Below are 25,742 nucleotides of genomic sequence, written 5' to 3'. Positions count from 1 at the left end.
CCGTGTAATAATAACTAAGCCTATACCCACCTTGACTGTGTCGTTGACCGTCTGTGTTTGATTGTGAGAAGCCTGACAAGAGGCCCAACAAACAGGGTTCGTAAGGCTGAGGGTTCATGCAGATGCAGAACGCCAAGACAAGGTTCTTTAGTGCAGTGCTAGTCGCTTATTATTCGGGCAGGCGCTACTAGTACGAGTAGTGAATCACTAACGGCAGGCGCAGCGCAGGCCACAGCAGTTACGTAGATATCGGCGTTTTGTCTAGTTGCTCTCACTCATCAGACACGTCAAACTGCTGCAGTGCTTTCCGTAGCCTGCGCGACCTTTTCTCCTTCCCCTACCACCACCACTTCTACCACCTTTCATCATCATCCTTCATCACCACCCTTCCTCTCCCTTCATTCATCCTTTTTTCCTGTACACTAGACTTTCTTCAACCCCCACCTCGGCCATTCCTTGCCTTGGTCCTAATCAAACTCTTTGTTGTGGCGCCTTCCCGCGGCAACTTCAATCAACAAAGTTCCAAAACATTCTGTCATCCTCCACCTCTAATCCCGTCGACCCGCACGCCTGCGCAACATCTTCGATAGCAAATCAGTGACCATGGTGGGCTTGGTCTCGGCCGCTGGTCTAGTCGGATTCTTGTCCGAGGAGGATCCAGAGTTGAGAAGTTTCGCACTCAAGCAGCTTGATAGCCAGGTCGATTTGTTATGGACCGAGATTGCGAATTCGATTGGTGATATGTACGAATCAACTTGTGTCCTTTTGCCTGATCTGTGTACTGATTCTACTTGTACAGAGAAGCCCTCTATGAAGACGACACCTTTCCGGAACGAGAGCTCGCCGCCATCCTTGCCTCTAAAGTGTACTATCATCTCGAAGAATATGACGAAAGCATGGCTTTTGCTCTGGGTGCAGGAAAATATCTCAAGTTGGACAACGCCGGCGAGTTCGAGGACACAATCATCTCAAAATGTCTAGATACCTACATCGCTCTCTCCGCTAGCCGTGATGTCACCCTCGCTGCTACCACCGCGGCAAATCAGCCTCAATTAGACACTGCTTTCGGACAAGGCGGAGATGGTGCTGCAAGCATGTCTGCCAGCTTGACCTCCCCCGTCACTCCTTTCTCGCAATCTGTACTGCCATCCAAGTCACTTCTATCGAGACAAAATACCGTTACCTACGATCCTACTCAAGCCGGTGGCGATGCTGGCTTGGATGATTCATCAATTATCATTCAGCAGCGAGGTCTCCAAAAAGCTCTAAACCGCGTTGTCGAAACTCTCTTCGAGAAATGCTTTCAAGAAAAACGCTATCGTCAGGTTGTCGGCATTGCCCTTGAATCCCGTAATCTCGACATTCTCCGAAGAGTCATCAAGCGCGCTGCTGAGGATGAGCGGAAAGAGAATGGTGAGGCTACAAAGGCTGGTGAAGATTTGATGGAATACGTCTTGGATATTTGCATGAGCGTCGTCCAAGAACGTGCTCTACGGAACGAAATCCTAAAGCTTATTCTTGAACTACTTAACGAGATCCCTTCGCCCGACTACTTTGCGATTGCCAAGTGCGTGGTATACCTTGATCAGCATTCTCTGGCTTCCAATATCTTGCGCCAACTTGTGGAGAAGGGAGATGCACGCTCACTGGCAGTGGCCTATCAAATATCTTTCGATCTGTACGACAACAGTACCCAAGAGTTCCTTCGCAAGGTTCGGGAAGAATTGGTTGAACTGCTACCTGTTGAAGCAGAATCTACCTCGGACGCAAATCAACAGGATCCTGATCTCATGGAAGAAGAGAACGCAGGAAAGGCCGAAGATCAGCTGCAACAAGAACTTCAAGATTCGGCCGGTGCCCCGGCACCTTCACGCCCAAAGTTTAACAAGCCTGAGCAGCAGGAAGCTGTACGCTCGATCAGGGACATACTGGACGGCCTTAAATCCATACATTTGAATATTGAGTTCCTGCATAAGTCCAACCGAGTTGACCTCTCAATTCTGAACAAGATCAAGGATAGCTTGGAGGCCAGGTATTCCATCTATCATACCGCTGTCAGTCTTTCAACAGGTTTCATGCATGCCAAAACCGCAAACGATTCGTTCTTCAGAGACAATCTGGAGTGGTTGGGTAAAGCTGTTAACTGGTCCAAATTCACTGCTACGGCCGCTCTTGGAGTCATCCATCAGGGCAATATCAATCAAGCTCAGAGATTGCTAAGTCCTTATTTACCTCGCTCTACTGCAGGCGTTGGTGCTTCAACAGGCTCTGTCTACAGCCAAGGCGGCTCGCTATACGCCTATGGTTTGATCTGTGCCAATCACAAGGGCAAGGCTGTCGAGTTCCTCCGCACTAAATTCAGAGAATCGACCGATGAAGTTGTGCAACATGGTGGTGCTCTCGGTCTTGGTGTGGCCGGCATGGCATCTGGTGATGAAAGTCTTTTTGAAGAGCTTAGAGTGGTCATGTGGGCTGATTCAGCCATCAATGGTGAAGCTGTTGGCTTGGCCATGGGTCTCGTCATGCTTGGCTCAGGGAATACCAAAGTTTTGTCAGACATGATTCAACATGCTCATGATACTCAGCATGAGAAGATCGTTCGTGGTCTTGCCATCGGTATGGCTCTCATCATGTATGGTCGTCAAGAAGGTGCCGATGAACTCATTCAGGGTCTGTTGAATGAGACTGATCCCACCCTGAGATATGGTGGCATTTTGACCATTGCTCTAGCCTATGTGGGGACCGGAAGCAACAAAGCTGTTCGCAAGCTGCTTCATGTAGCTGTCAGCGACGTCAGTGATGATGTTCGCCGCATTGCTGTCTTGTCCCTGGGTTTCATTCTTTTCAGGAAGCACACCAGTGTACCAAGAATGGTGGAACTATTGGCCGAGTCTTATAACCCTCACGTCAGATATGGTGCTGCCATGGCTCTAGGTATCTCTTGTGCTGGCACAGGTCTTGCTGAAGCGATTGACTTGCTTGAACCTATGCTCAAGGATCCTACGGATTTCGTTCGTCAAGGTGCCTTGATCGCTCTTGCCATGGTACTGGTACAACAGAACGAGGCTTTGAACCCTAAAGTGGTCGCGATTCGCAAACAGATGCTCAAGATCATTGCTGACCGACATGAAGATGCTATGTGCAAGTTTGGTTGCGCGCTTGCAATGGGTATCATTGATGCTGGTGGTCGAAACTGCACGATAAGTCTACAGACGCAAACTGGCAACTTGAACATGCCTGGTATTGTGGGTGTTGCAGTCTTCACACAGTACTGGTATTGGTTTCCCCTTTCACATTTCTTCTCGCTGTCCCTAGCACCAACATCCATTATTGCTGTCGACCAGAAGCTCGAAGCCCCGGTATTCAAATTCCACAGCAACACTCGTCCAAGTTTGTTTGATTATCCCCCCGAACAAACTTCCAAAGCAGATGAGGCCCCTGAGAAGATCAAGACAGCTGTTCTGAGTACAACTGCTCAAGCCAAGAGGAGAGCTGCTCGGAAAGAGAAGCAGCAACGACGCGATAGCATGGACGTGGACACCGTCACTCCAGTCACACCGAAGATCGAGAAAGGAGACAAGATGGATACCGATGATGCAACCATCAAAGATGATGAAGGCAAGGAAGGTGAAAAGAAAGAAAATGAAGGACCCGAGGTCAAGAAGAGAGCTGAGAAGGAGAAGGTTGGCTACGAAATCGACAATATGTCCAGGGTGTTGCCTGCGCAGTTGAAGTATCTATCCTTCCCGGATCAACGCTATCAACCTGTCAAGCGACCCATCACAGGTGGCATAATTGTTGTTCACGACACCGAACCCGACACTGAAAGGGAAATTATTCCCTTGACCGTCAGCAAAATTGAGGCTGTCCGCGCCGCACCCGACCCAGCACAAACTGCCAACACTACCAGTCGAGAGCCTCAGACTCCTGCTGGTCAGACTATAGGCCGAGGCAGTGGTCTTGATCTCTTAACAGGCGGTGGTGCAGCAGCTGCAGCAGGTGTCCTGACAGCTGTCGACGAAGATGAAGAAGGTGCAGAAGAAGCACCACTCCCTGGAGAGTTTGAATACGACACCGACGTCGAGGAGGACAAGGCCGAGGAAGATTAGGTCTTGCGATAGCCTCGTCCCGACTGTTTCCGTTCTATGAAACTGCATAATCAAGGTTATGGGATTTTTGACCCGGGCGGATACGGCAGGACAAGGTGTCATTGCTATTGCATTTTTGTATTAACCCAGTGAAATTTGAGGTTGCTGGGTAAAAGGCAATTCACACGGGACCTGCACGCATTGTGCCTGTCATCGTCGGTGATTCCGCGGCTCGACTCACAGAGCCTCGTTTCCTGCCTGTAACATGTTAGCAATAGGTGAGGTTGAGGTTCCTTGTGTGCCTCCATGTATCACATCACGGGCACACTGCGCCTACCTACCTACTTCTACTAGATAGTTGAAGATGTTCCTAATACCTGACTATCCAGTAGTATCAAAGTGGCAGGGCAGGGCCAGCTCGTGAGTTTTGAAAACTTGTACTACCTTATTTAAACAATTATTTTCCTGAGTGCCGGTGTCTTCCATGCCCGTACTCATACCCCAGTTCCCCATGATATATGTATGTACTTATCCCTCCCCCAGACTCCCACTGGAGGAAGTCACATCCCCATGGCCTTACTGTCTATCTAACTCAGTAGCTGTGGTCTGACTGGTGGTGTAGTTCACACATCATCTACACAGGAAGCAATTTGCGAATGGAGAAGAGGATCTTTCACTTTGTTGATTTTGTTTATTTCTTTGTGGTATTTTGTTACATGAGTTACAGTGGAGGTTTCTTTTCCCCCATGTACATACCGTATGTATGTAGTACAGATGTTGAAAAACGAAAACACAGGATGTATGGGAAGGAAGAGAAGGAAGTTGCGCCGCTGCTGCTGCGGCGGGTTGTGGTGTGGTGTGCTGCAGGTGTGGTGTTGAACATGGAGAGCGGCGGATAGGACGTATAACGACATGGGCGAGAGGTTGATGGAAGAGGAGAGAGAGGCGGTGGACGCGCGCCAACTAATGTATATCTTCTGGAGCAGACGTGTCCGAATGCAATGCGTCGCAAGGCTGGATTCGATGGTCCAGTAGGTATTTGGTTTATGTGTCTCCTGGTTGTAACGGCTTTGAGGCGTTGATTCAGACACTGATCTCCTGGGTTGCTTGAGAACTTCCCATAGACCTGGGTCTCTCGCTCTGTTTCTCTGCCTCCAGAAGTCCCACGGCGAAGCGTGATGTTTGTGTCAAAGCCAGTGCCGTCTTCATCCCCAGTCATTTCCCCCTTTAGTTCCGATTCTTTCCCCGCGTGGACCTGCACGTGTTGATATATTGGCCGGTTGATGGTAAAGTACATGCGGTCCTAATGAAGCCACACCTGAGTTTCCAATGCCATTCTTGACAGGCTGCTCCACCATCAGGGTGACAGTATTAGGCTATTTCTTCTCCGATCTCCTCGTGGTTCTGTCATCTCGGGGTTCAAATTTGGCCTAGACATCGTTTCGCCTGTTGATACACAGACCCGGCAGGCTGGATGAACTGGAACAGGCCTTCCGATGAGCCCAGCGCACACAGTGTCAGCTCCCTTCCCTGTCATCCCATCATGGGAGAACGAGGAATCAGTTGACCCGACATATCAACATGCCACCTGCTTTTTTCTCCACACACTCTCTGCTTTCCATTATTCCCCGGTCCGTACTCACATACAGGCACTCGCCTGGTCTCGTCAGGCCTTTCACGTAGCCATGTCTTCTTCCCAGCACCAAGTCTTTAATCCCCTCAACATCCATCCAGATCCGACGCGTAGGCTTTGAGATCAGGTGCATCTCCTCCAGTACACGGGTTGAATTCCAGTATTTCAGACCGACCCATAATCGGCGGGATGCAATGTTATGCCGCGTTACTGGTTCAATTGGTGCGCTCGGATCGGTCGACGATGGATGTGAGAGGAGTTGGTGGGCTGGTGGTGGTGTTGGTCCGCCGCGCACGACCGTCGAGATGAACCCGGAGCTTTGCAGTGCCAACATCAGCTTCAGATGAAATTTGGTGTCCGGGACCGACGTTAAGCCCAGGCGAGCTTTGCTGGCGTTCTGGAGGTGCGAGCACGCGTTGGCTAGGTGCACTAGCGACATTGTGGATGGGTTTGAGGCTGGCGGATGGGAGATTCAAAGGCGATAGTGACGGTTGCTAATCCAGGGGAGTCTTCGATCAAGAGGAACGATCCTCAAAGGCTGCGATGCAAGCTAGAAGATGATTTCGACCGAAAGTTGGGACTTCGGGGCGGGTAAAATTTTGTGCCGGGAGCCAACAGTGACTTTACTGAAGAGGAGGTCTGCTAAGTCAAACTGGCTATGAAAGCAGACCAGGTTTATGTTCTGCTGTCAATTAATGCGCATCTGTACTCGTTGTTGGTGGTGTAGATAGTTTCCCAGATGAACGCAGTTCGACAGAATTGATCGACTTACCAATGCCAATAATTAGTGTTCACTAAAGTGCCACTAGCGTGATGACTAGTGGTGCTACTACTAAGGCTTCAGGCAGTACCAAAATCGAATAGGGGCTTGGATGTCACGAGGCATCTTGTCAAGCTGATTATCTTTGCACTAGGGAGGCGTATCGTTCCCACCGTGGGCTTCGATCAGTGCCGTCAAATGTGAGTAGTCCTTTACTGTCGTGCTCACGGTCCTGTCCAAACTCTCGCTGGCCTGCAATCGTAAGTTCGAGGACGCTCAGTTGTTTTCTACAGTCAGCAGTACTAAGGTGGTGACTTTTGGAAAAATGGTAAGAACTAGAGTTACAGTGATTCAATCTTTTCCTCTGCGGTCATTCGGGTCGATGTACAAGCGGATACGTACTCCGCATGTAATACCGTTGACTATGAATAGTGTCAAGCAATTGGCTGCAGCCTGCTGGTAATATCCTTCAGTGCAACGTAGCTGCAGAACTCGGAGGACGACCATGTGGAGGAAAAGATCATAGACCGGTACAATATTGGCGCCTATCCTGGAGGTAACTTGCATCATTCGTGGGGCAAAGATGTTTGGGACTGGGCAGAGAGATGAGACCGACATTGTTGGTCGGCTTCTCGTCACAGAACTGGGGGCTGGCGCTCTCTGGTAAGCAGTTAGTAGAGCCTGGCACCCACCTGGATTCCGATAATTTACAATTGCCGCCAAGAAAGACAATGAGCATGGAGGCGACTGGTTGGTTGAAGATCTCGTCACATTCATAATTCGGAAGACTTGAAAGAACGAACTTTGTTGACAGGAAACCTTCGTCGTCACATTGTGCATGATAGGGTAGCTTGCAAGTATCCAGATGGGTAGGTCCACAAGCTGGCTGCTGGTAAATGGCCTCTGAACACCCAAAATCCGGAAAGCTGGACCAAGAATAATCCTGTGGTTGACTGGGCCTGCGAGATGGAGCCTTAGACTGGTAAGTAGATAACCGAGTATTCAAGGATGATGGCATTGAATTGAGTTTGGAACTAAAATGAGCGCATGATCTGCTTCTACTCCCATGGTCGTGTTGAAGTCGAGTGGAAAGAATGTGATAGTAATAGCATTTCCGAACGGGGGACGAGAGCCGTCATCCGGACGTTGGCTCAGCATGAAATTCCCGCGAAGAAAGCTAGGTGGCTTACGTAGACTCCGTCCTGGCAAGCCTAGTGGAGTTGATGGATGAAGCCCGATAGTCCACAGGTGCTCTAGAACTATTCCATCGCCGGAATCTTGACCTAGGTGTAAGCCAATCTTATCTGAGATCAAGCCCGGTCAACGTCACGCGACGCCATGGACCAAAGCCTCTGGCCAGTATGAACGTTGAAAGGTTTGCGTCGTGCACGCAAGGCAGCCTTGGGGTTGTAGTCATAGAATGCCTATTGTCAGGAAAGTTTAAGGTGAAGAACCAACAGGAAGAGTCGGGATGGCTGTGATATGTTCCTGGTACCCACCTGTTCGTTCCAATCTGCACGTCATGGTGCCCTCCACACTCTCAGACACGAGCGCTTCGGCTTATGCGAATGTTCTTCATTCCAACCCCAGGGAATGATGGCGATTGGCTGAAAAGTGGCGCTGATCTGCCGGAGCTAGATTGACACATCCTCGTGTATCGAAGGTCGCATTGGTGGTGTTCAAGGTATTGTCTTTGGTAGCGAGAACCTGCAGCCCGTCACTTTGGAAGTGGAACTGCATTCTTCGGGAGATGACATACAAGGACATGATGTGAAGCCCTAAAGGTCTTGGAATTGATCAATACCCGAAGGGGTTCGTTCACGAGACCTGCAGGTTATTGCTATGGAAAACAACAATGATTGGGCCAAGTGCTATGATTTGGTCGGCCAAATTACCAACGATTCACAAAGAAATGGATAGAGTCAAGCCATTGGCATCAGGTCATATGGCGCGCGCTCGTTGTAAAATGGACGTTCAGTTGGGAGATGGAGGAGGAAGGGTGAAGGGATTGCTTATCCAGTCAACTCACAGACAGAGGATAGCGCCGACACTGACCATCAGCAGAACTGCAGAACTCGTACATTGGGCTGCCGCGCGCTCAAGGCTGTAATAACAAGCCGGCGGGGCCAGCCAGTCAGCCAGATTCTTCAGCTGGAGGATGCGACGAATCATAAAGGTTGGGTGGTGAAAGCGCTCCAGGTTGTGTCATCAGGGCTAACATCACCGAGAAAGTCGAGATGGCCATGTGGCCAGCGGTTTGCCGAAGAAGTAGATAAAATGATCAAGTACCACAATTGGGGAGCTGGTGGCTAGAAGCAACTTCCCACCCACAGCACCGCCTGCAGCGCTCCAGTATATTCCTATCGGTATATTTGCGGAGACGAGTAACCAAAAGAAGCACAACTTCACTTAGCAAGCGAGGCACAGTGCCGTACAATCGAGTCGAGTTACAATCACCATAGCCGGTACCACCAGAGACAGCAGTCGTACCGTCGAGCTCGATCCTTGCTACTCGATTTCCAGCTCGAAATAGCTCTCGAGTCGCCTATCACTGGGGGCTGGCCGCACTAGCGACCCAGGTTGACAAACAAAAACACTGCGGTTCCAGCTTGCAGCAGTGAGCAGTGAGCAGAAAGCACACGAGGGACGCGGCAAGACCAGGTTTGACAGCAATTCAGCCTGTGGCCTGCAGGTATCTTGTTGTAAGTCACAATCCCAGGGTGGTTGATCGAATCAGGATACAGAAGCTGAAGGAGCTGGACAGCAGGCCAAGTTGGGTGTGGACGAGTCGCAGCCAATCATCGGCCTGACAGGGCCAAGATTGAATTTGCCGCGGGCGGCAAGAACGACCCAGAAAAAGAAACACGTCTGAGAAAGGGAAGGCACGATTCACTGGTCTGAGAAAGGGAAGGCACGATCAAGTCGACAAACGATCCCTGTTCCTTCCTTGATCCGGTGCCGCTGTTTTAACGCCAACCATTCAGAGCAACTCAACTTGAACACCATCCCTCCTTCCCTCTCCACCACCACCAGTGCGACTGCCACTGCCATCAACTTGACTTCTTTTTCTGCGTCTATCGACTCCTTCCCTTTCTTCCAACCACACACCCTGGTTGTTACTGCTCTGGCTATTTCGCCCTTTGAACTCGGGCGCCTCAGTTGTCCACTCGACATCAATCGTCCGCTCTGATCCACTGGTTGGGCTGATTACCATTTCCCACTATTTGTCCATTGCCCGCTGCCCACTTGCCCGCTTGCCTCATCCTCTTTCTTTTTTTACTACGCGCCACGAGCCTCCAGTTAATTCTTTCCATTGCACTTCGCACTACCTCTTACGCTGGTGACTGAGCTGGTCTCATTCCGGTCAAGATTCTTGTGCTTGTGCCACTTCTACCACCACCACATCCAGAGCTTCCACCACGCCTGTCATCTCAGTTGTCGCCTTCCCAGAAATAGATCTTGCTCACCATTTCCACCTGCTCAGATCTCTTTTCTCTTCTCTTTACGGCACAGTCTCTTTCTCCCTTTGCTGGTGTCCGTCAGGCTCCTTGGCTTCTCATCCAGCATCATCCACCGCATTCGACTGCCAGGTCTTTGAGCACCGACTCTCTCGTTGTCGACGTCAATATGCCTGCCATCGCCAGACCCGTTCTCCCGCCTCTCCAGACGCCCAAGACTGCCTCGTTTCCCTCCGAGATTGTCGACACCCCCAACTCCTGCGTCTCGGCTTTCATCAAGCAGGAGAACATAGGCACGCCCATCACGCCTCCTGTGGCCTATACCGACTTTCTCAAGGCTTTGACTCCAGTCCTGGCAAGTCCTCCAGTGACAGGTGCGCTCTCACGGTCCATGTCCGATGAATCCACAAGTACTCGGCATTCCATCATCTCCAATACCTCGACGACTTCTAGCATGTCTTCCAGCCGCAGCGAGAGTCACAAATCTCCCACAAGTTCAATACCACCAACTCCGTACAGTCGCAGAACACCAACCGGGTTGCGAAGGTTGAGGATACCACATTCACCTGCTTTCTCACCATCAACCTGTGGACCTTCACCCCGCACTGCGGTCAGCGCGATGAGTGGGATGAGTACTGGAAGTCTATTGTACTCTCCTTTCTCACCGGCAGATTGGAGTGCTGACAGTGCAACTCGGCGCTACTTTGACGCACCCAAAAGTGCTTGTGTCAAACCAGTGAGCGTGCGTTCAGTGGTCACGAGAACCGTGACATACAAGCGATCTCCACCACTCGAGCCTGCTCCAAAGGGCAAAAAGCGAAAGATCTCAGCCACCGAGATGCCACCTCCAGCCATGGGAAAGGACAAAGAGAGCAATGCTATTTCAGTCACCAACTTCCCTTCTACCCTGGTCGACTCTACGGCCACCTCTACACCAACAAACTCACCTCCGATCAGCCCTCTGCCACGGGCTGTATCGACTCCTTCTACCGTGGTTGCATAGTTGGACTGGAGACCATGACAGTGACAACCACAATGGGCCGGCATATCCTGTTCTTTGACGACCTGATTTTTTTGTTATCTCTTTTGTACATGATACCACATGACAATGATCATTGGCGCGGCGCTTGGCGTACTGGTACGACCAACAAGATACGAATGCGAGGGAAAGGAAAGTCCTGAGATGCACCTGAGGCGTCGCATGAATTGGATGTGAACACGGCATGGTAGTTTTTCTGGGAATGTCATTTTAACTACATGATTGATACCTTTCAATTCTGGTGCTGACTACATGGATGGGTGGAATGTGTGAAAAGTACTTTGGTGTTTCCTTGACCTGGGATTCCGCAGCCGGATTCCAAGCATGAGGAGAGAGCAGGAGGAGACATTTTAGGCTTACTCTGCCCAAAGAACAAGAAAGAGCAATGAAGCTCATTTTCTAACGCTGAGGACTAAAAGCCTCCTTGTCCGTGATTCTTGATGATTATTTCATGCCGGAGAAAGCTATGGCGCCAGAGATCAAGTCTACGGACGCTTCCTCCAGTGACCATGAGTGGACGCCCAAGTCTCGGGTGAACATGACTTAATGGGCGAGGTTGAGTACTCGTAGGCGTTGGCTTGAGAGAATTGGAATGATGTGTCCAAGGCGGGGCAAATTACGTACGGCACAGCTTATTTCTATGTATACCTACTTCGTAGCTACCGAAGTATCCATTATTGATGGAGAATGAGTGTATTGAAAGTTCTATTGGCTCGGTAACCGCGCAAGCAATGGATCGAGCTGACCAGTGGCAAGCTTGGAATACTATATGATGAATATTGCCAATAATGGTCCTTTTGAGTGGACTCTCTTCAAAGGTGGAAGAAGACTGTTGGATGTGAAAATCCTGACCAGAATTGAAGAGCTTCCCAAGTCTGCCATCATGAATCTATCCCAAGGCCAGGGAGTGGGAGAAAGAAAAGGGGGACGTAAGGCAGTACTGTAGTTCGCAGACCAAACTCACTAACCAGGCATGCCTAGGTGGTAGACGCAGCCAGCCTTTCCTCCTCTGGCAACACCGGCCTGAGATCACGCAGTAGTACCGAGTATGAGCTCCTGAATTTGCTCTCGGTGTGATCAGCACTGCTTGCTAGGTGCCTAGGTATGTACCTACCTCAGTTAACCACTTCAAGTCCACGGGGCCAAAACCTGGTTTTCTCCCCCAAGTTACCTCGTATCGTAAAAGCAGCAACTCTCTGCTTAATTCCTTGGCCTGTGAACTGACATCATGCACCCCCCTGAAGCTTTGATCCCCAAATCTGAAATCACCCTGCAAGCTACTGACAGTCTAGCAGGGCCTCTAGTGCGGCAGCAGGAAGACCTCGTGGTCCCAGGGAGCTAATGAATCAGAGTTGGAACTTGCCAGCGCATCAGCTGTCCAACGACCACGGTCCATTGGCACCGGGAATATCGGGTTTTCTCCAGCAAGCACCTGAAGTGTCGAGCCATTGGGGGAGAGTGTCCCTAGGGCATGAAAGCCCCAGGGTTGCCAGTATCCACTATCCACTGTACCGCATCGCTGGAACCACACTAAAAGCAACCGGAGGTCGCAAAAGCAGGAGAATTGATGATTGGGTCCAAAGCGGTGTGTCGCTGACAGCGGGCTACCCACCGAGGAGCCTGACATGCACCGGGATGGCCTGGGCGTGTGGGACCGGGCGCTTCCTCGAACACGCGCAGCCAGTCGTTCCGAGATGACAGCGGGACAACCCAAACAGACGACTCACGACTAACTACCTACTTGGGTCGTTTGAGACCGGTCAGAGAGACATCTTCTGCCACTGCACCCCTGGTGATTGGGAGATTCAATCGAGGTTCGGACGGGCTCTGCTGTTCGCATCTGTCGGATATCTTTTTTTCTGCGTACCTCGCTCGTACAAGGTGCTGCTTTCCCCCTTACGAGTACGGGTGGCGAACAGCCCCGAGCAAAGATACCTGGGGTGTCTATCTTTCAAGTGTGCGTAGGACTTATTTTGGGTGGGGGGGCTCTGCTCTGCTGGAAGGAGGGAGAACGGATATGTAGCCCAATAATCAATCTGAAAAAGGAGGGGGCCGGCGCTTATTTTCCCTCGACACCTCTGTCTCGTATCATCTGAACCTCACCCTTCGTTTCCAGTATCTTGTCCCATCATCATAACGAAATCGAATCGAGCTGTCGGTTGCTAATACGGATGACACATCGTCTCTCTCTCCCTCTTGCGGAGATCTTTCTCCACCATGCCCAAACTTGGCTAGAAGCTCCTTCCTCATCTCGTATCATCCTCGGATCTTGAAGGGAAGCTGTTGTTTCTATCCGTAGCCAAAGTCTTGCTTCGACAGGGTTATTGCTGGGCTATCAATCTGAAACCCTTTGGTCCTCGTTCCAGCCTGGGAACAGCACTCGGAGCACATTCCCGATATGATCTTGCAGTCTTTTGGAGTCCATCTTGCTTGCTCTGCTACTGCTGGCTATGCACGCCCTGATTTTGAGAGTTTCGTAAGTAGCTACGAACATGTCACTAGAAAGTAGCACTGGACTCCGTGGCGAGACATCAGCAGTGTGATGCCAGCTGCACAGAAGTGGGTTGGAGAGGACTAACTAGTCTAGCAGCGATGTACTATGTACTAGTAGTTGACGACGCGTGCAGAGCATCGTTGAAACCTGCCCCTCCTCTCAGCTGTCGAGCATCCAACCTCGCCATGTAACAAGCCCGAAAGACCAACGATCCATTAATCGTGCCTGCAAGATCACCGAGGTGAGGATCCAAGTTAAGCACTCGGTCATCCATCTGGCATGTGACTCGATGAACTCGCTGGTGAGGAGCACGAGAGAATGTCCTTTGTGATGTGCCTGGTCGTCTCTGGGGTGGATCCTCGGTGCTGTGGACTGTTGAAAGTTCCTCTTAGCGACAGTGAGGGCTATCGTAGTCCACAAATGTGGTCAAATCCTATTAGTAAGGGCAACAGGGAGTCTCTAGGTATTCTTCGTCACTAGCACCCTGATCTAATCGAGCAATGGCCACGTCGATCGCTCTGCACTGCACGTATCGAGTCATCGTGCACGCAGTAGTAGACCACTTGTGAGGCATAACTTGGAGCTGACGGGATCACATTGGCTGAGGACGAGCTTCGGGGAAACAAGTCCTTAATTGGTGCCGTCCCTTTATTTTCCAATGCGAGAACTTGCGTACCGTCTTTGATGCATGTCCTCACAACCTGGCTACTTTACAGCCTAATTGGCAAGAACGATACTGCATGAGTCGGGAGCCGGGAGGTCTGCCATCGGATCCTGACTCTCAAGCCGAGAACCCATGCTTGATCCGGAAAATGCACGGTCAAGAAGCTCGGATTCAGATGGTGGTTCTCATGCTCGAGAAAGTCGAGACGAGGGTGTGCATGTGTGATGAAAGACGTCAAACTGGTCATGGTACGTGATGAGAACATGTAGCTTGCAGTAAAGGCTTGTGCGCAAGATACTTCGAACACGTGCACCGCCAGCCTTGTCTAGGGCCATGTAGGCTCAGACCTAGCCGAGGCTTATTATTGAATACATAGGTACCTGTGTTACCAGGCCCTGGGCTTCCTTGGGCTCCTTAGTACAGCGCTATGCGCTCCCTACCAGCTCTCTTAGTAAAGCCCTGGGCTCTGTAGGCTAATTTACTATTCATAGCATATCTTTTAATTCTTTTCAAGTTTAATGATATTGGGTTACTACTATTAGTATTAATATCGCTATTTACTAGTGAAGAATTCGCTAGATATTAGTGAAATTATGGATATTTATCTACTCGAAAACTATACTACGAGAACTCGATTAGGTCTAATCTACATTATGAGCTAGGTCGCTCAGTGAGTCGCTAAGAGTCAAGGCACTCGTTTAGTTAAAGAAAGTTAGCCGATGGAAACCAAAGGCCCATCTACAATAATCTTACCTGGCCGTTACCTTGGCATCACTCCTATTCACCAGAAATGCACCGCAGCTGAACCCCGAGAGGGTGAGCCTGGGCGACAGCCACTCACCCTCCGACACGGTCAAGGTGAGTGTGCCAACGCGAAGAAGTCTGCTCGCAGTTTCCCATACCGTGGCATTTGGCTCGGCTGTGCACAGAACTACACGGCACGTGACGTTCACCGATATCTGAAGAAGGTTACTGTGTGCTTTGATTGGGCATTCAATCAACTTTTGTAGGCCGTTCTAGTGCCCAATCAAACTCTCAGAATGGCGACTTCAGGCTGGGGATAGTGCGTATTGGTTTAGTTTGAACGCAGCCCCCTTCAAAGGAGCCTTTATTGTTTCAAAGTCGGGCTCCGGTCAGGCTGGCTGCTCAAGGAGTTGAACACCACATCCAGCGAGCTGAGCTACTCTTTGAAAGGGGTTCTTCTCGATCATTCTTTCTGCCTTTGGGTGTCTCAAATTGGGGTTCCACCTTGAGACCATATGTAGGTTCACAGAAAGCCGAAAGCGAATTCTACCTACATGCAAATGGGTAATGCCTGTCATTATTACTTTTCCTAACAATCACAACTATGCAATACGAACACCAAATCGCTCTTTCTCAACAAAATAAAGACCCACAGTCGTGAGCATTTCTCCCTAACAATACCATTCTTGCGCTCTCTGCGATATAATGCTTACGGCTTTCGAAGCGCACAAAACGAGCACAAAGAAGAGTTGGTATTTAAACAACAGGCGATTGAACATGTTGATGACAACCCTCGACCTCCGCCGTCTCACCGCAACCGAATCAGCAATTGGAAACGAACTCATGCGTCTGGATGGCGATTTGGCGTCATCGCTTCCGCCTCCTGTGCCATTTTGGTGCTGCTAACCAATATCATTCTAATTTTGTGGGTCTCCTGGAGCGGCCCTAAGTTACGAGACGGTATTGCGCCCATCTACTCAGGAAGTTGTGCCAGAGTCAAAGATTTAAATTTCTGGCTGCACTTATTGATCAATGCGCTCGGTAAGTAAGTTCGCAGTGGTTTTCGATCGTTCAGTACGAGTTGTCGTTTCTATGCAAGCAATATGCTCATACCACGCAAACGCAATAGGTACGGTATTGCTTGCTGCCAGTAACTACACCCAGCAGTGCCTGGTCGCACCCACGAGATCTGAAATAGATGCCGCTCACAGGACGCGGATATGGCTTGATATTGGCATACCCAGCATTCGTAATCTCCGGTGGATTGCACCCAGACGAGTCGTTCTCTGGGTTTGTCTTGGATTAAGCTCAATACCTCTACACCTGATGTAATATTGATGTTACGTTGAACCGGGGAGATGACCTCTGACTCTTAGATTTGCACAGGTATAACTCGACGATCTTCATCAATAAAGGAGCCAACGCTTATTCTGTTTATCCAACAACCCTGGATTACTTAAACGGCCCATTGTTTAGCACTTATGACACTGAAACGGAGATGATCCCAAATCTCAACAATGAGGAGTACTTGCAAATACGAGATGCACTCCCTTTGTTCGAACGCTTGGAAATTGCCGAGTGCATCAAGGCATATGGAAGCCAATTCATCTCGAAAAGAGGCGATGTCATCCCAATCTTGTCAACTGATACCGCTCAGGCCGGGTTAGACATGGCAGTTGTTGGAAGGGGTATTCCAACCATATTTAGGAGAGAAGCTACTTGGTCCTGGATGTGCATGCCAGTGCTGGATCCCGGATCTAACGCTCGTGCGTGCCCGAACCTACCTTCAGCTGAACACTGGCAGATCATCCTCACTCCGCCTATTCGATACCTTGCGAATTGGACTACCGTGGATGGGGCGTCAAGAGTTGATGCGACCGTGACTCACTGTCTCAGTCGTCCGTCACCGGAACTCTGCAAACTAGAATTTAGCCTTTATTTTATGGCAGCCGTTATTGTGTGTAATTTCATCAAAGCGACGGCCATGATTATCACATTGTATAGCTGCGATGAGATGCCCCTGGTCACGTTGGGAGGTCTGTTTAATCTCTAGCACGACTACCGGTCATTCCAAGGTGTGCTAACAGCTTTCTTTAGACGCAATTGCGAGTTTTTTGGCGGAGCCTGATCCAGTCACCTCAGGTAATTGCCTGTTGTCCAAGGAAGAATTGGGAACAAGCGAAGGCTGGTACCCTCGAGCTCGAGCTTGGAAGGCCACCCGACGAAGGTGGTTCAACTCCGCAAGCAAGAAACGCTGGATGCTATGCAACATACTGTAAGTGATCTGCCTCCCGTTGTAGCGCGACTCTAATCGAACGCTTTCTAGATATTTGGCCACAATAGCGATCGCTTTGTACCTCCTCATCGTGGGGTTGCGAAATCTCAAAGACCAGAATGCTACGTCGACTTCACTGAGGACTCTGTGGGATATTGGATTTGGTACGGCGAACGTAAAGTCGCTGATTGCCTTCGACAGCAGAGGCAATTTCAGCGACCACAGAATACTTACCATGGCCCTGGTTGCCAATTTACCTCAATTACTTCTTTCGTTCGTGTACCTCACATACAATGGGCTCTTCACGTGTATGCTCTCCGCGCAAGAATGGAACAACATGGGCATCAAGCGGAAAGGGCTTCGAGTCAGTGTGCAGAGTGGCGACCAAAGATCGACACATTTTCTGTCTTTGCCCAAGGTACGTCAGAAATCTAAGACCCCCTAGCTAGTTTGAGCATACCTACCGTCGCCAAATGACCAAGTGGTGACTCCGATATTCTAGTCCTATGCTGTGCCACTTATGCTTTTCTCCGGACTGCTGCACTGGATGGTCTCACAGTCAATTTTTCTGGTTTATGTGACGGTCTATGATGGCAAAGGAAATGTGTCGAGCGGGTTCACGCCACAAGATTTGGCTTTCGAGACCCGCATCACCACCTGTGGGTATTCAGCCATTGCAATTCTCTTTTCCATATCTGTTGGATCTATCGCTGTGGTGGTCCTCAATATCAATGGATATCGAAGACTAGAATCTGGCATTCCGCCGGCTGCCGCCTGTTCAGCAGTGATCAGCGCAGCTTGCCACCGACCTGAAGATGACACTAATGCTGCGACTCTGCCAATCAAGTGGGGTGTTGTGAGGCACAAAGGCGACGCGGGTCCCTGGCACTGCTGTCTCACCAGTCAGGAAGTTGATGAACCTATTGACGGATAGTAATATGCTGGGAAGGGGCCATTGACTCGCTTACGGTATAAATTTCTGGGGAAGATCGAGCCAGTGGAAGGACTTCAAGTTTCGACCCGAGATCGATTCACGGTGAAAATCTGAAGGGAGTTTATCCTTGAATATCCGAGCGATTAAAAACGGCCTGCAGAGATACGTACCTCAGTTGGCAAGCTGTTGAGGCATCTTAATGCCAGGGATCATCATTCAACCGGGTTTTGTGATATCTACTGCATCCATGGATCTGTACATTATGTAAAAACATGAGCGTCCGGATACTGGGAATTTGGGGATTAATCCACGCCTCATAGGGTCAAGCGTCGCCTCGATCCAGCAGTCTACTCCAGTCCGGACTGCTCAGAATGGGCTGATTCGTTGTCCGATCATGTCCATGACGCTCTGCCATTCATAGATGTATTCTGGCGGTGCATCGGACCCCGAGGGCGCGGTTTGGCCGCTACGAGCTTGCTTCTCGCGCCTCCGTCGCCGTGAAATAGTGCGGACGCAGACATCGGTCACGTCGGCCTGCAGGTCGCGCTGGCGCCACACTGCCTGGAGGACGCGGAATGCGGATATGATGTTCTGGGATAAAATTAGCGGGTCAGCCACTCTACTAAAATAGATCCGTAGGCCGTTCATCATCGACTGGCTGGTTCTGCCCTTTGATCAACATGGCCCAATGGCTCACTTGCTTCAAACAACAACACATCAACAAGACCAGGAAGACTTACCGACCTCTGTGTCATTCTAATGGCAGTGTTGAAAATTCCCATGACCACAACCCTGTTTTCCTCCTTTTCCGTGCAGCATCCGGCGATGAAAGTCGACCAGAGCCCCCAGCTAGGAGCTAGCAGGGACGCGGAGGCGATAAAGCCCTCAATAAGCTGGAGAAGGCGTTTCAAGTGTTTCTCCTTTTCCTCTCGCTGACACGCAGCTGAAATCGCATCGTCGGACGGCGAGGCTGGGATATCATACTTAGGGGAACCACCTCCGCCCTTGGTGGCGGCGGTATGGTGCTGAGTTGGTGGCAAGTAGGGTTCATGGAGGAGAAGAATCAAGGCTGCAAGACGGTTGGCCTCGGCCACTTGCTCGATCAAAGCCACCATCGATTCAGGTTCACTCTCCTTCATCCACTCTGGGGCGACTTGCGTTAGATTGGCGAGACTTGCTTTGAGCTGTTGCATCTTGGTCTGAAGATGCGACTCTCTTTTCCGTCTGTCTCTCAGATGTTTGAGTCTGTGGGTCAACGACTGCAGGCGTTTCAGATCCGCAACTTCGCTGACCAAGAGGAGTAGTCCGTTGCTGAAATTGGAATACGGATCGATGATATCTAGCGAGTCACTGTCCATCTCGAGAGCCAGATTTTCCGTCGACGTCCATCGGGACGGAAGACCTTCGACAGAGCTACCATCATTGGAGCCAGCAACGAAGGTCCCATTGGCCTCCTCGACATTGAACATGGTCTTTGCCATGATGAGATGATGCGTGAAAAACCGGTAAGCCAGATTATAGCCATAATCTTCATCTCGATGTCTCGTGGTTCGAGCCATGCGCTGCTGGATTGCATGGCGATAGGCGGAAAAATGGACGACCCAAGTCGATGGGTGTGGATCGTTGATCTGATTCATTTTCATCGATTAGCTCAAGGTTAAGGCACCAACAGTGACGAGGAGAGAAAGAGCAGAACTGGACGATTGCGGCATGGCTAACCTCCACTGTGCACAGCATCATGGAGACGAGGAGAATATCTCGCATGCTCCCGTCCCACTGGATCAGTAGATCCCTCAACGCCTTGAGAGTACGCTGGCGATAGCGCATGACCACATGTGAGAATTTCGAGTCTACTTGTGCCAGTCGGTCTGCAGTGAACATCAAGATGCTAGTATAGATGGTAGGAGAAGTGCATGCTGCCATCAACATGAAGGTGGTCGGGTTCTGCCCCTGATTCAGCAGGAAATACACCTTGTCCTGCTGAATGGTGTTGACGTAGAAGTCGATCAGGAGACCCTCAATCTCAGGTCTGGTGCTAGGGTAGAAAAACATAGTGCCCAACTTGGAAAGGATTGGCTTGTCGCTCGAAATTTGAGATCCATCCATTTGGTGGACGCTTGGGTCTTCGCTCCGAGGGGATTGGGTGCTGGTCATCTCGGATGCTTCGTCCTCTGCGGTGTCTGCCCTGCTAGCTGCGGGGAACAAGTGGCGATAATACAAGTCCATGGTCTTAGTGGTGAAATGGAGAAAGCCTCGACATACCTGTTGAGAGGCTGGACGCCTGGATTCGATAGCAATACTGGAAGCTGGGGAGTTTCCGTCCTTGAGCCTGGATCCGGTGGTCATGGGTCTGGAGGACTTTGATTTGAAACAAGCCCCCGACCAGCCGGGACGTCTCCCAAGAGAAAGAGCTGGTTCTACCCAGACTAGAGTCACATTGTAGTCGCATAGCAACGAGGATTGGGTGCAACGACGGCACCGTGGACGCGATTCTGATACACACACAACATCTCGTTAGGGGGTAGAGCTCGTTGTCGTGAGAATAATAGGAGACGGACCGTCACATTTGAGATGCCTTTTCCGGCACGTCGTGCATCCTGAGCGTACCCGAGTCATTTGAGAAGGAAGGGACATCTGAAGGAAGTCTGGTGTGGGAGGGAACTTGCAAGTGAAGAGATCCCCGTGCCCGGCATCTTAAAAATACCAAGGCCTCCGAGTTATTAATTGGTTCGATAAGCAAGCCTCGGATCTGTGGTTCACTCCGGATTCTACCCTTGGGAAGTGCGCTAGTTGGTTTGTGATCTTTGGAAGTACAATTTTGTTTCGTCACACTTTTGAAGATAGAGGGGCTTTTGGAGTGATTGTTAGAGGAGATAATTTGTGTCGAAGTCTATGAAAGAACAGGTATGCTAGGAGATAGATACTTAAGTAGCTAGCTGACTGCCTAGTTGTGATTTCCTTTATCATATGGTCTGTGGCTGGGCGCACGGCCGCATAACATGGCTGTACGCCTTCCTACTCTACGGTCCACTGTAGACAACTTGACGAGGACTTGGTGTCCTCCACGCTTCGAAGTTTGTCTTAGATAGAAATCTAGGGTTTCCACATTCGCCGACCACTTGACCGATCTCGACAAGCTGAATGAAATCCCATGTTCATGATTACGAGATGTCCAGCAACGTAAGTCCTGACCAAGCCACGCCTGGGGTGCCGAGCTCGCGACCACTCTCAATAAATCACCCCGACCCCGAAACACTGCGCGACATCATCGCCAATGACCACTTTGGCGGCGAAATGCCACCCTCCGTAGTCGAAGCGTGGGTGATGGCCCTACAGCCTGGTAGCCGTGTGCCGTTGCCACCCAACGTGAAAGGATTCTACGGTGGAGACCTCAGGGCTTCCATGCCTATTGAAATTGCCCGCGGCTCGTATAAGTTCATCACACACGAGACTGCAGATAAAGAGAAGATCGCCAAGTACTCTGGGCGTATGTTGATGGCTTTATCGATTGTTGATCTCGACAAGGTGTCGCGGGAGGACCCAACAACTGGCGTGCTCATATTATGGCATAAGACTCTCGCGCTCGTGAGACTGCCCGACGCAGCTGGTGAGTTGCTACAAACATTCAAACAGTATGAAGAGCTTCGACCCAAATCCTCCCTGCCGGACAGCAAATTGCCACTACCAGACCGCCTAAAGGCTCGACTTCTGAACATTGCTGGGGAACTTGGAAATTCGGCAGCCACGCAGTTACTCTCAACATGGCAGTAGCATTGTAAATGCCTGTAAAGGCGTTTCTTGATGTTCTGAACTTAGACCTGCGAAAGAATCGGATCGAGAATATCGAAATGAGGCCCCAAGACACCGAGCAAGACATAGTGCATGACCGTTGAAAACAATGGTACATTCAGGGGTACGTAAATTCCACTTAACCATAATTCTCTAACTTCCTTTAATTTGATAACTTGTAATTAGTTGGCTCGAATTGATGCGCGAGGCCACCATATTGTTGGTAGAATGAAGAGAACCGTGTGCGTTTGCAATTTACCTTGCTTGACAAAGCAAGGGGAGTTGTCAGCCCGTGCAGGAAGACCCCTTGAACTGGCCCGGAAACCAATCTGGCAGTATGTATCTGCTCTCAGTTCCGTCAATCTCGGTGCTCACCGCTTGACTCCCAATCATGATGGCAAAATACTGGACCACCTCGGTACCCTTGTTTGCCCATCTACACAGATGCTTCATTTAGCCTGTCATCTCTGGTTGAACACAGGTTGGAAGACTCTCTCACCCGTGCATGGTCCCTCGTTGCGCAACAACATCTCCAGCCCTGCAGATCGTCTCTTGAAGCTCTCCGTGGCCCTCTTCGGCGTCGTATTCAGTGGACGGCGTAATTAGTGTAAGCTCGCCGCTGTGGATGAAGATATAGTCGGTCGACGTCGTCCGGTGCTGCGAACTGTAAGCCAAACATCCATCCGGAACAATGCCCACTCGTGCCCATTACCAAAGGGACGCGAAACCCTGGGGCAGCCTGAGTGCAAGTGATATGAACCCCAGCCGGCATGTATATTCCAAGTGGCGGAACCTGTTCGGGCTGCACGTTCTTGCTGTTAGCGGTCACACTGGTCAGCTATGCGCTTCAACTCTCAACAGAATCTTGTGGCAAGGTCATGAGTCGACATACAATCCATCATTAGAGGTCGGAACTTTGGCGTGGCTGAAGACAGTCGTGTTGGTGCAAGAGGCCCCCAGCTGCAGCAATTCTCCTATGTCGAGGCTGGTCAACACTTCCGAATGGACGGCCACTGCCGGCTGTGCACCACTGTTTCCTTCAAATGAAGACGCAAGAGGCAGGTTGGCGGTCAGTACTCTGCGTACGGGGGCAAAGTCGACCATGTTGGTGGTGGGCGACACAGTTCGAGGTTGTTTGGGAGCACTGGATGCTGCACAGGTGCAGAGATGGCGGACCTGATAAGCTGCCCATCGCCTTTATGTACCTCACCAGGTGACTATCTTATCTTCCAATCCGGCAACACAATATCGTTCTCTTGAGCAAGAGGACAGGCCTGCCCTTTGGTGGTTGCCGTTGTGGTTGTGCCGGGTGGAAAGAAGCGCCCTGAGGCCTGGACCACCCGGAACTCGGCTAGTGGGGAACGCGGTACCGAATCAACGCGGTGGGGGTATACGGCAGTCGGATTCAATTGCTCTCCTGTCCAAATTTCAGGCAAAAGGGGACTTGGCTGCCACTACCCAGCCAGAAACGACTGACCCATCAGTGCAACTGTTGTCCAGCCCCCCCTCCTGACCTGTGGCGTGTCGGCACAATGCTGGAATCTGGGAGGCATTATTATGCTGCTTATGGAACTGTTCGCGGCATTCGCAGTTCCGGTTGATCTACAGGGGTTAATCCACCTCCCAATATGATATTTGTGTTGCATCTATAAAGTCGGCGACCAGGCTTCAAAGACACAATCGGCAGACGCGAAAAGTCATCGTTGCCACCTGTCGATCTTCTTACCATAAACGCCTACTCCTGCCCTCAACGAACTAGAACTACTGCACTCAGTCATGGGAGACGCTCCCAGCCAGGGGGCTCACATGCCTCACGTACAGCGACACCATGGGACTGGGATCACAGCTGTCGTCGTAGGCGGCGGGGTTGGTGGAATCATGACTGCGTTGGAGTGCTGGCGAAAGGGCATCCAAGTGCGCATCTTTGAACGCAGTTTGAAGCCGGAAACTGAAGGTGGGAGGAACCCTATTGCATACTTCCATCTCTGCTACCACCTCTGCTCGTGTACTATTGCTAACCTCCATCGACTGCGTAGGAGACTTCTTCTCCATCGGCCCGAGCGCATGCAAAGCATTCGAACATTGGCCAGTCGCCAAGGAAGAGCACGAGGCCACGTCCTACGATTTCTGCCTCTCCTACCACAAACAGAATGGCGAGCACATTTATGGCCCCGTGCCGTTGGCGGTCACGACGACAAACGAGGCTGGCGAAACCACCACCAACACAATCCGTGTCCACCGCCATCTCCGTTCCAAGTTTCAAAAGGTCCTCTTGAAGCAGTTGACTGAGATTGGAGTTGCCATTGAATACAACCATCGAGCCGTCAAGTACGACGAAACCAACGACAAGGCGATTGTCGAGTTCGAAAACGGCGTTCGAGTAGAGGCCGACTTGGTCGTCGCGGCTGACGGAGTAGGCACCAAATCGTTTGAAGTGGTCACGCGCAAGGAAGTGCGCGCGCGAAGCAGCGGATATGCCATCTATCGCACTGCTTACCCGGTAGAGTTTGCTACGGCAGACCCAGAAGTCGATAGCAAATTTCCTCTCCTCCCTAGTGGACAGTCATACGCCCAGATGTGGGTGGGGTAAGTGAACCGAGCTTGTTTCTCTCCGTTTGTGAGCACTTACACGCCTTCTAGGCCGGACATGCACATGTTTATCTCCCGGACTGAAGACATATTTTCATGGTCCTTGACTCACAAGGTACGTTGGTGGTGACCGTCACTATCGAGTAGAAAATTAATCGAGCGTTCGCACAGGAGACATCGGCAGACTCGGCCGAGACCTGGTACGGGACTCACTCCAAATGCACCCCAGCGGACGTGGTCCAGTTCCTTGAAAAGACCTTGGGTTCCTGTCCCGACATTCTTCGAAAGGTTTTCAATACCACCCCCGAAGATCACCTGGTGGACTGGAAAATCCTGTGGCGTGATCCTCAACCGCTGTGGACTTCTCGCAAAGGTCGAGTGGTCCAGCTCGGGGATGCCGCCCATACCTTCGTCCCCAGTTCGGGTAACGGGGCCACCCAGGCCATTGAGGATGCTATGTCCCTGGCCAGCTGTTTGGAGATCGGGGGAAAGAGTAACGTCCCTATGGCTCTTCGTGTTCACAACCTTCTCAGGTAAGTTCCCGAAATCGTGTCGCGCTTCTGGGAGGCAACACGTGCTGATGGACCGGTCAGGGCCGAACGGGTATCTTGTTGTCAGCTTGTTGGTTTCAGGAACCAGGCGCATCGCCATCACACCAATTGGGGCCTTGTTGCGCAGAATCCACAGGCGATCAAAGAGTCATATGACCGCTGGCTGTGGGCACATGACGCGGAGCAGTACGCATACGAGAATTATGGGAAGGCTTTACAGCACCTGATCACGGGCGCGCCGTTCAAGAACACCAATGCTGCGCCGGGGTATGTCTATAGAGCGTGGAATATTGACGAGCTCCTGGCTAAGCAAGAAGCCGGGATTCCGATCGAGGTGTAAGCGAGGCTGGAGATGAAGGTCAACCTTGGAGCAGCAGAGATAGTTGGAAGGCTAGCGCGGCTGCATAATCAGACACGCAGCAAGTAAAGCAAGATCCCCTAGTTCAGATGTTGTCGATTTAGAGAAACGCTTCGACCATGCGGGCCTGAGGTAGAATTTTAACAGATAGGAGATTAACTCAATGATAAGAGTTATGTGTTCTCAATCGAGAGATGGCCCTGCGTTGGGGAAGAGCCAATAGTTGCCACCATTTATCATCCATCTCTCCAGTATTCTGGAGGGGCAAGAAGTTAGACACAATCATCCTACCCTCAGCGAAGTCGCATAGCCAACCGCTGTTGTGATAATTCGGGCTGGGAGGGCGAAGATGTAAGGGCGCGAGCC

General features: G+C 50.8%; 6 protein-coding genes across 6 annotated transcripts; 5 read left to right on the top strand and 1 right to left on the bottom strand.

Moving 5' to 3' along the window:
* Nucleotides 1-603: 603 nt before the first annotated feature.
* Nucleotides 604-4,109, top strand: LTR84_009311 (uncharacterized protein; the record flags this gene model as incomplete). Its single annotated transcript, XM_064852851.1, has 2 exons — nt 604-743; nt 800-4,109. 2 exons carry the CDS (start codon nt 604-606, stop codon nt 4,107-4,109), a joined length of 3,450 nt encoding a protein of 1,149 aa, XP_064701076.1.
* A 5,999-nt stretch (nt 4,110-10,108) lies between these two features.
* LTR84_009310 (uncharacterized protein) lies at nt 10,109-10,942 on the top strand (the record flags this gene model as incomplete). The annotated part of the gene is made up of 1 exon (XM_064852850.1): nt 10,109-10,942. The coding sequence occupies one exon, from the start codon at nt 10,109-10,111 to the stop codon at nt 10,940-10,942; it is 834 nt and encodes a 277-aa protein (XP_064701075.1).
* Nucleotides 10,943-15,484: 4,542 nt separating this feature from the next.
* LTR84_009309 (uncharacterized protein) lies at nt 15,485-18,089 on the top strand (the record flags this gene model as incomplete). The annotated part of the gene is made up of 6 exons (XM_064852849.1): nt 15,485-15,537; nt 15,605-15,925; nt 16,267-16,916; nt 16,978-17,155; nt 17,207-17,573; nt 17,658-18,089. 6 exons carry the CDS (start codon nt 15,485-15,487, stop codon nt 18,087-18,089), a joined length of 2,001 nt encoding a protein of 666 aa, XP_064701074.1.
* Nucleotides 18,090-18,455: 366 nt separating this feature from the next.
* Nucleotides 18,456-20,315, bottom strand: LTR84_009308 (uncharacterized protein; the record flags this gene model as incomplete). Its single annotated transcript, XM_064852848.1, has 3 exons — nt 18,456-18,680; nt 18,830-19,717; nt 19,809-20,315. 3 exons carry the CDS (start codon nt 20,313-20,315, stop codon nt 18,456-18,458), a joined length of 1,620 nt encoding a protein of 539 aa, XP_064701073.1.
* A 942-nt stretch (nt 20,316-21,257) lies between these two features.
* Nucleotides 21,258-21,860, top strand: LTR84_009307 (uncharacterized protein; the record flags this gene model as incomplete). Its single annotated transcript, XM_064852847.1, has 1 exon — nt 21,258-21,860. One exon carries the CDS (start codon nt 21,258-21,260, stop codon nt 21,858-21,860), a length of 603 nt encoding a protein of 200 aa, XP_064701072.1.
* A 1,824-nt stretch (nt 21,861-23,684) lies between these two features.
* LTR84_009306 (uncharacterized protein) lies at nt 23,685-25,358 on the top strand (the record flags this gene model as incomplete). The annotated part of the gene is made up of 5 exons (XM_064852846.1): nt 23,685-23,832; nt 23,915-24,464; nt 24,519-24,582; nt 24,639-25,000; nt 25,100-25,358. 5 exons carry the CDS (start codon nt 23,685-23,687, stop codon nt 25,356-25,358), a joined length of 1,383 nt encoding a protein of 460 aa, XP_064701071.1.
* Nucleotides 25,359-25,742: the final 384 nt, after the last annotated feature.

This window comes from Exophiala bonariae (assembly GCF_035927105.1).
Source record: "Exophiala bonariae strain CCFEE 5792 chromosome Unknown scaffold_37, whole genome shotgun sequence".
NCBI lineage: Eukaryota > Fungi > Ascomycota > Eurotiomycetes > Chaetothyriales > Herpotrichiellaceae > Exophiala > Exophiala bonariae.
Note: the sequence above shows the minus strand (reverse complement) of the source record. Positions and strands in the feature narration are given on the sequence as shown.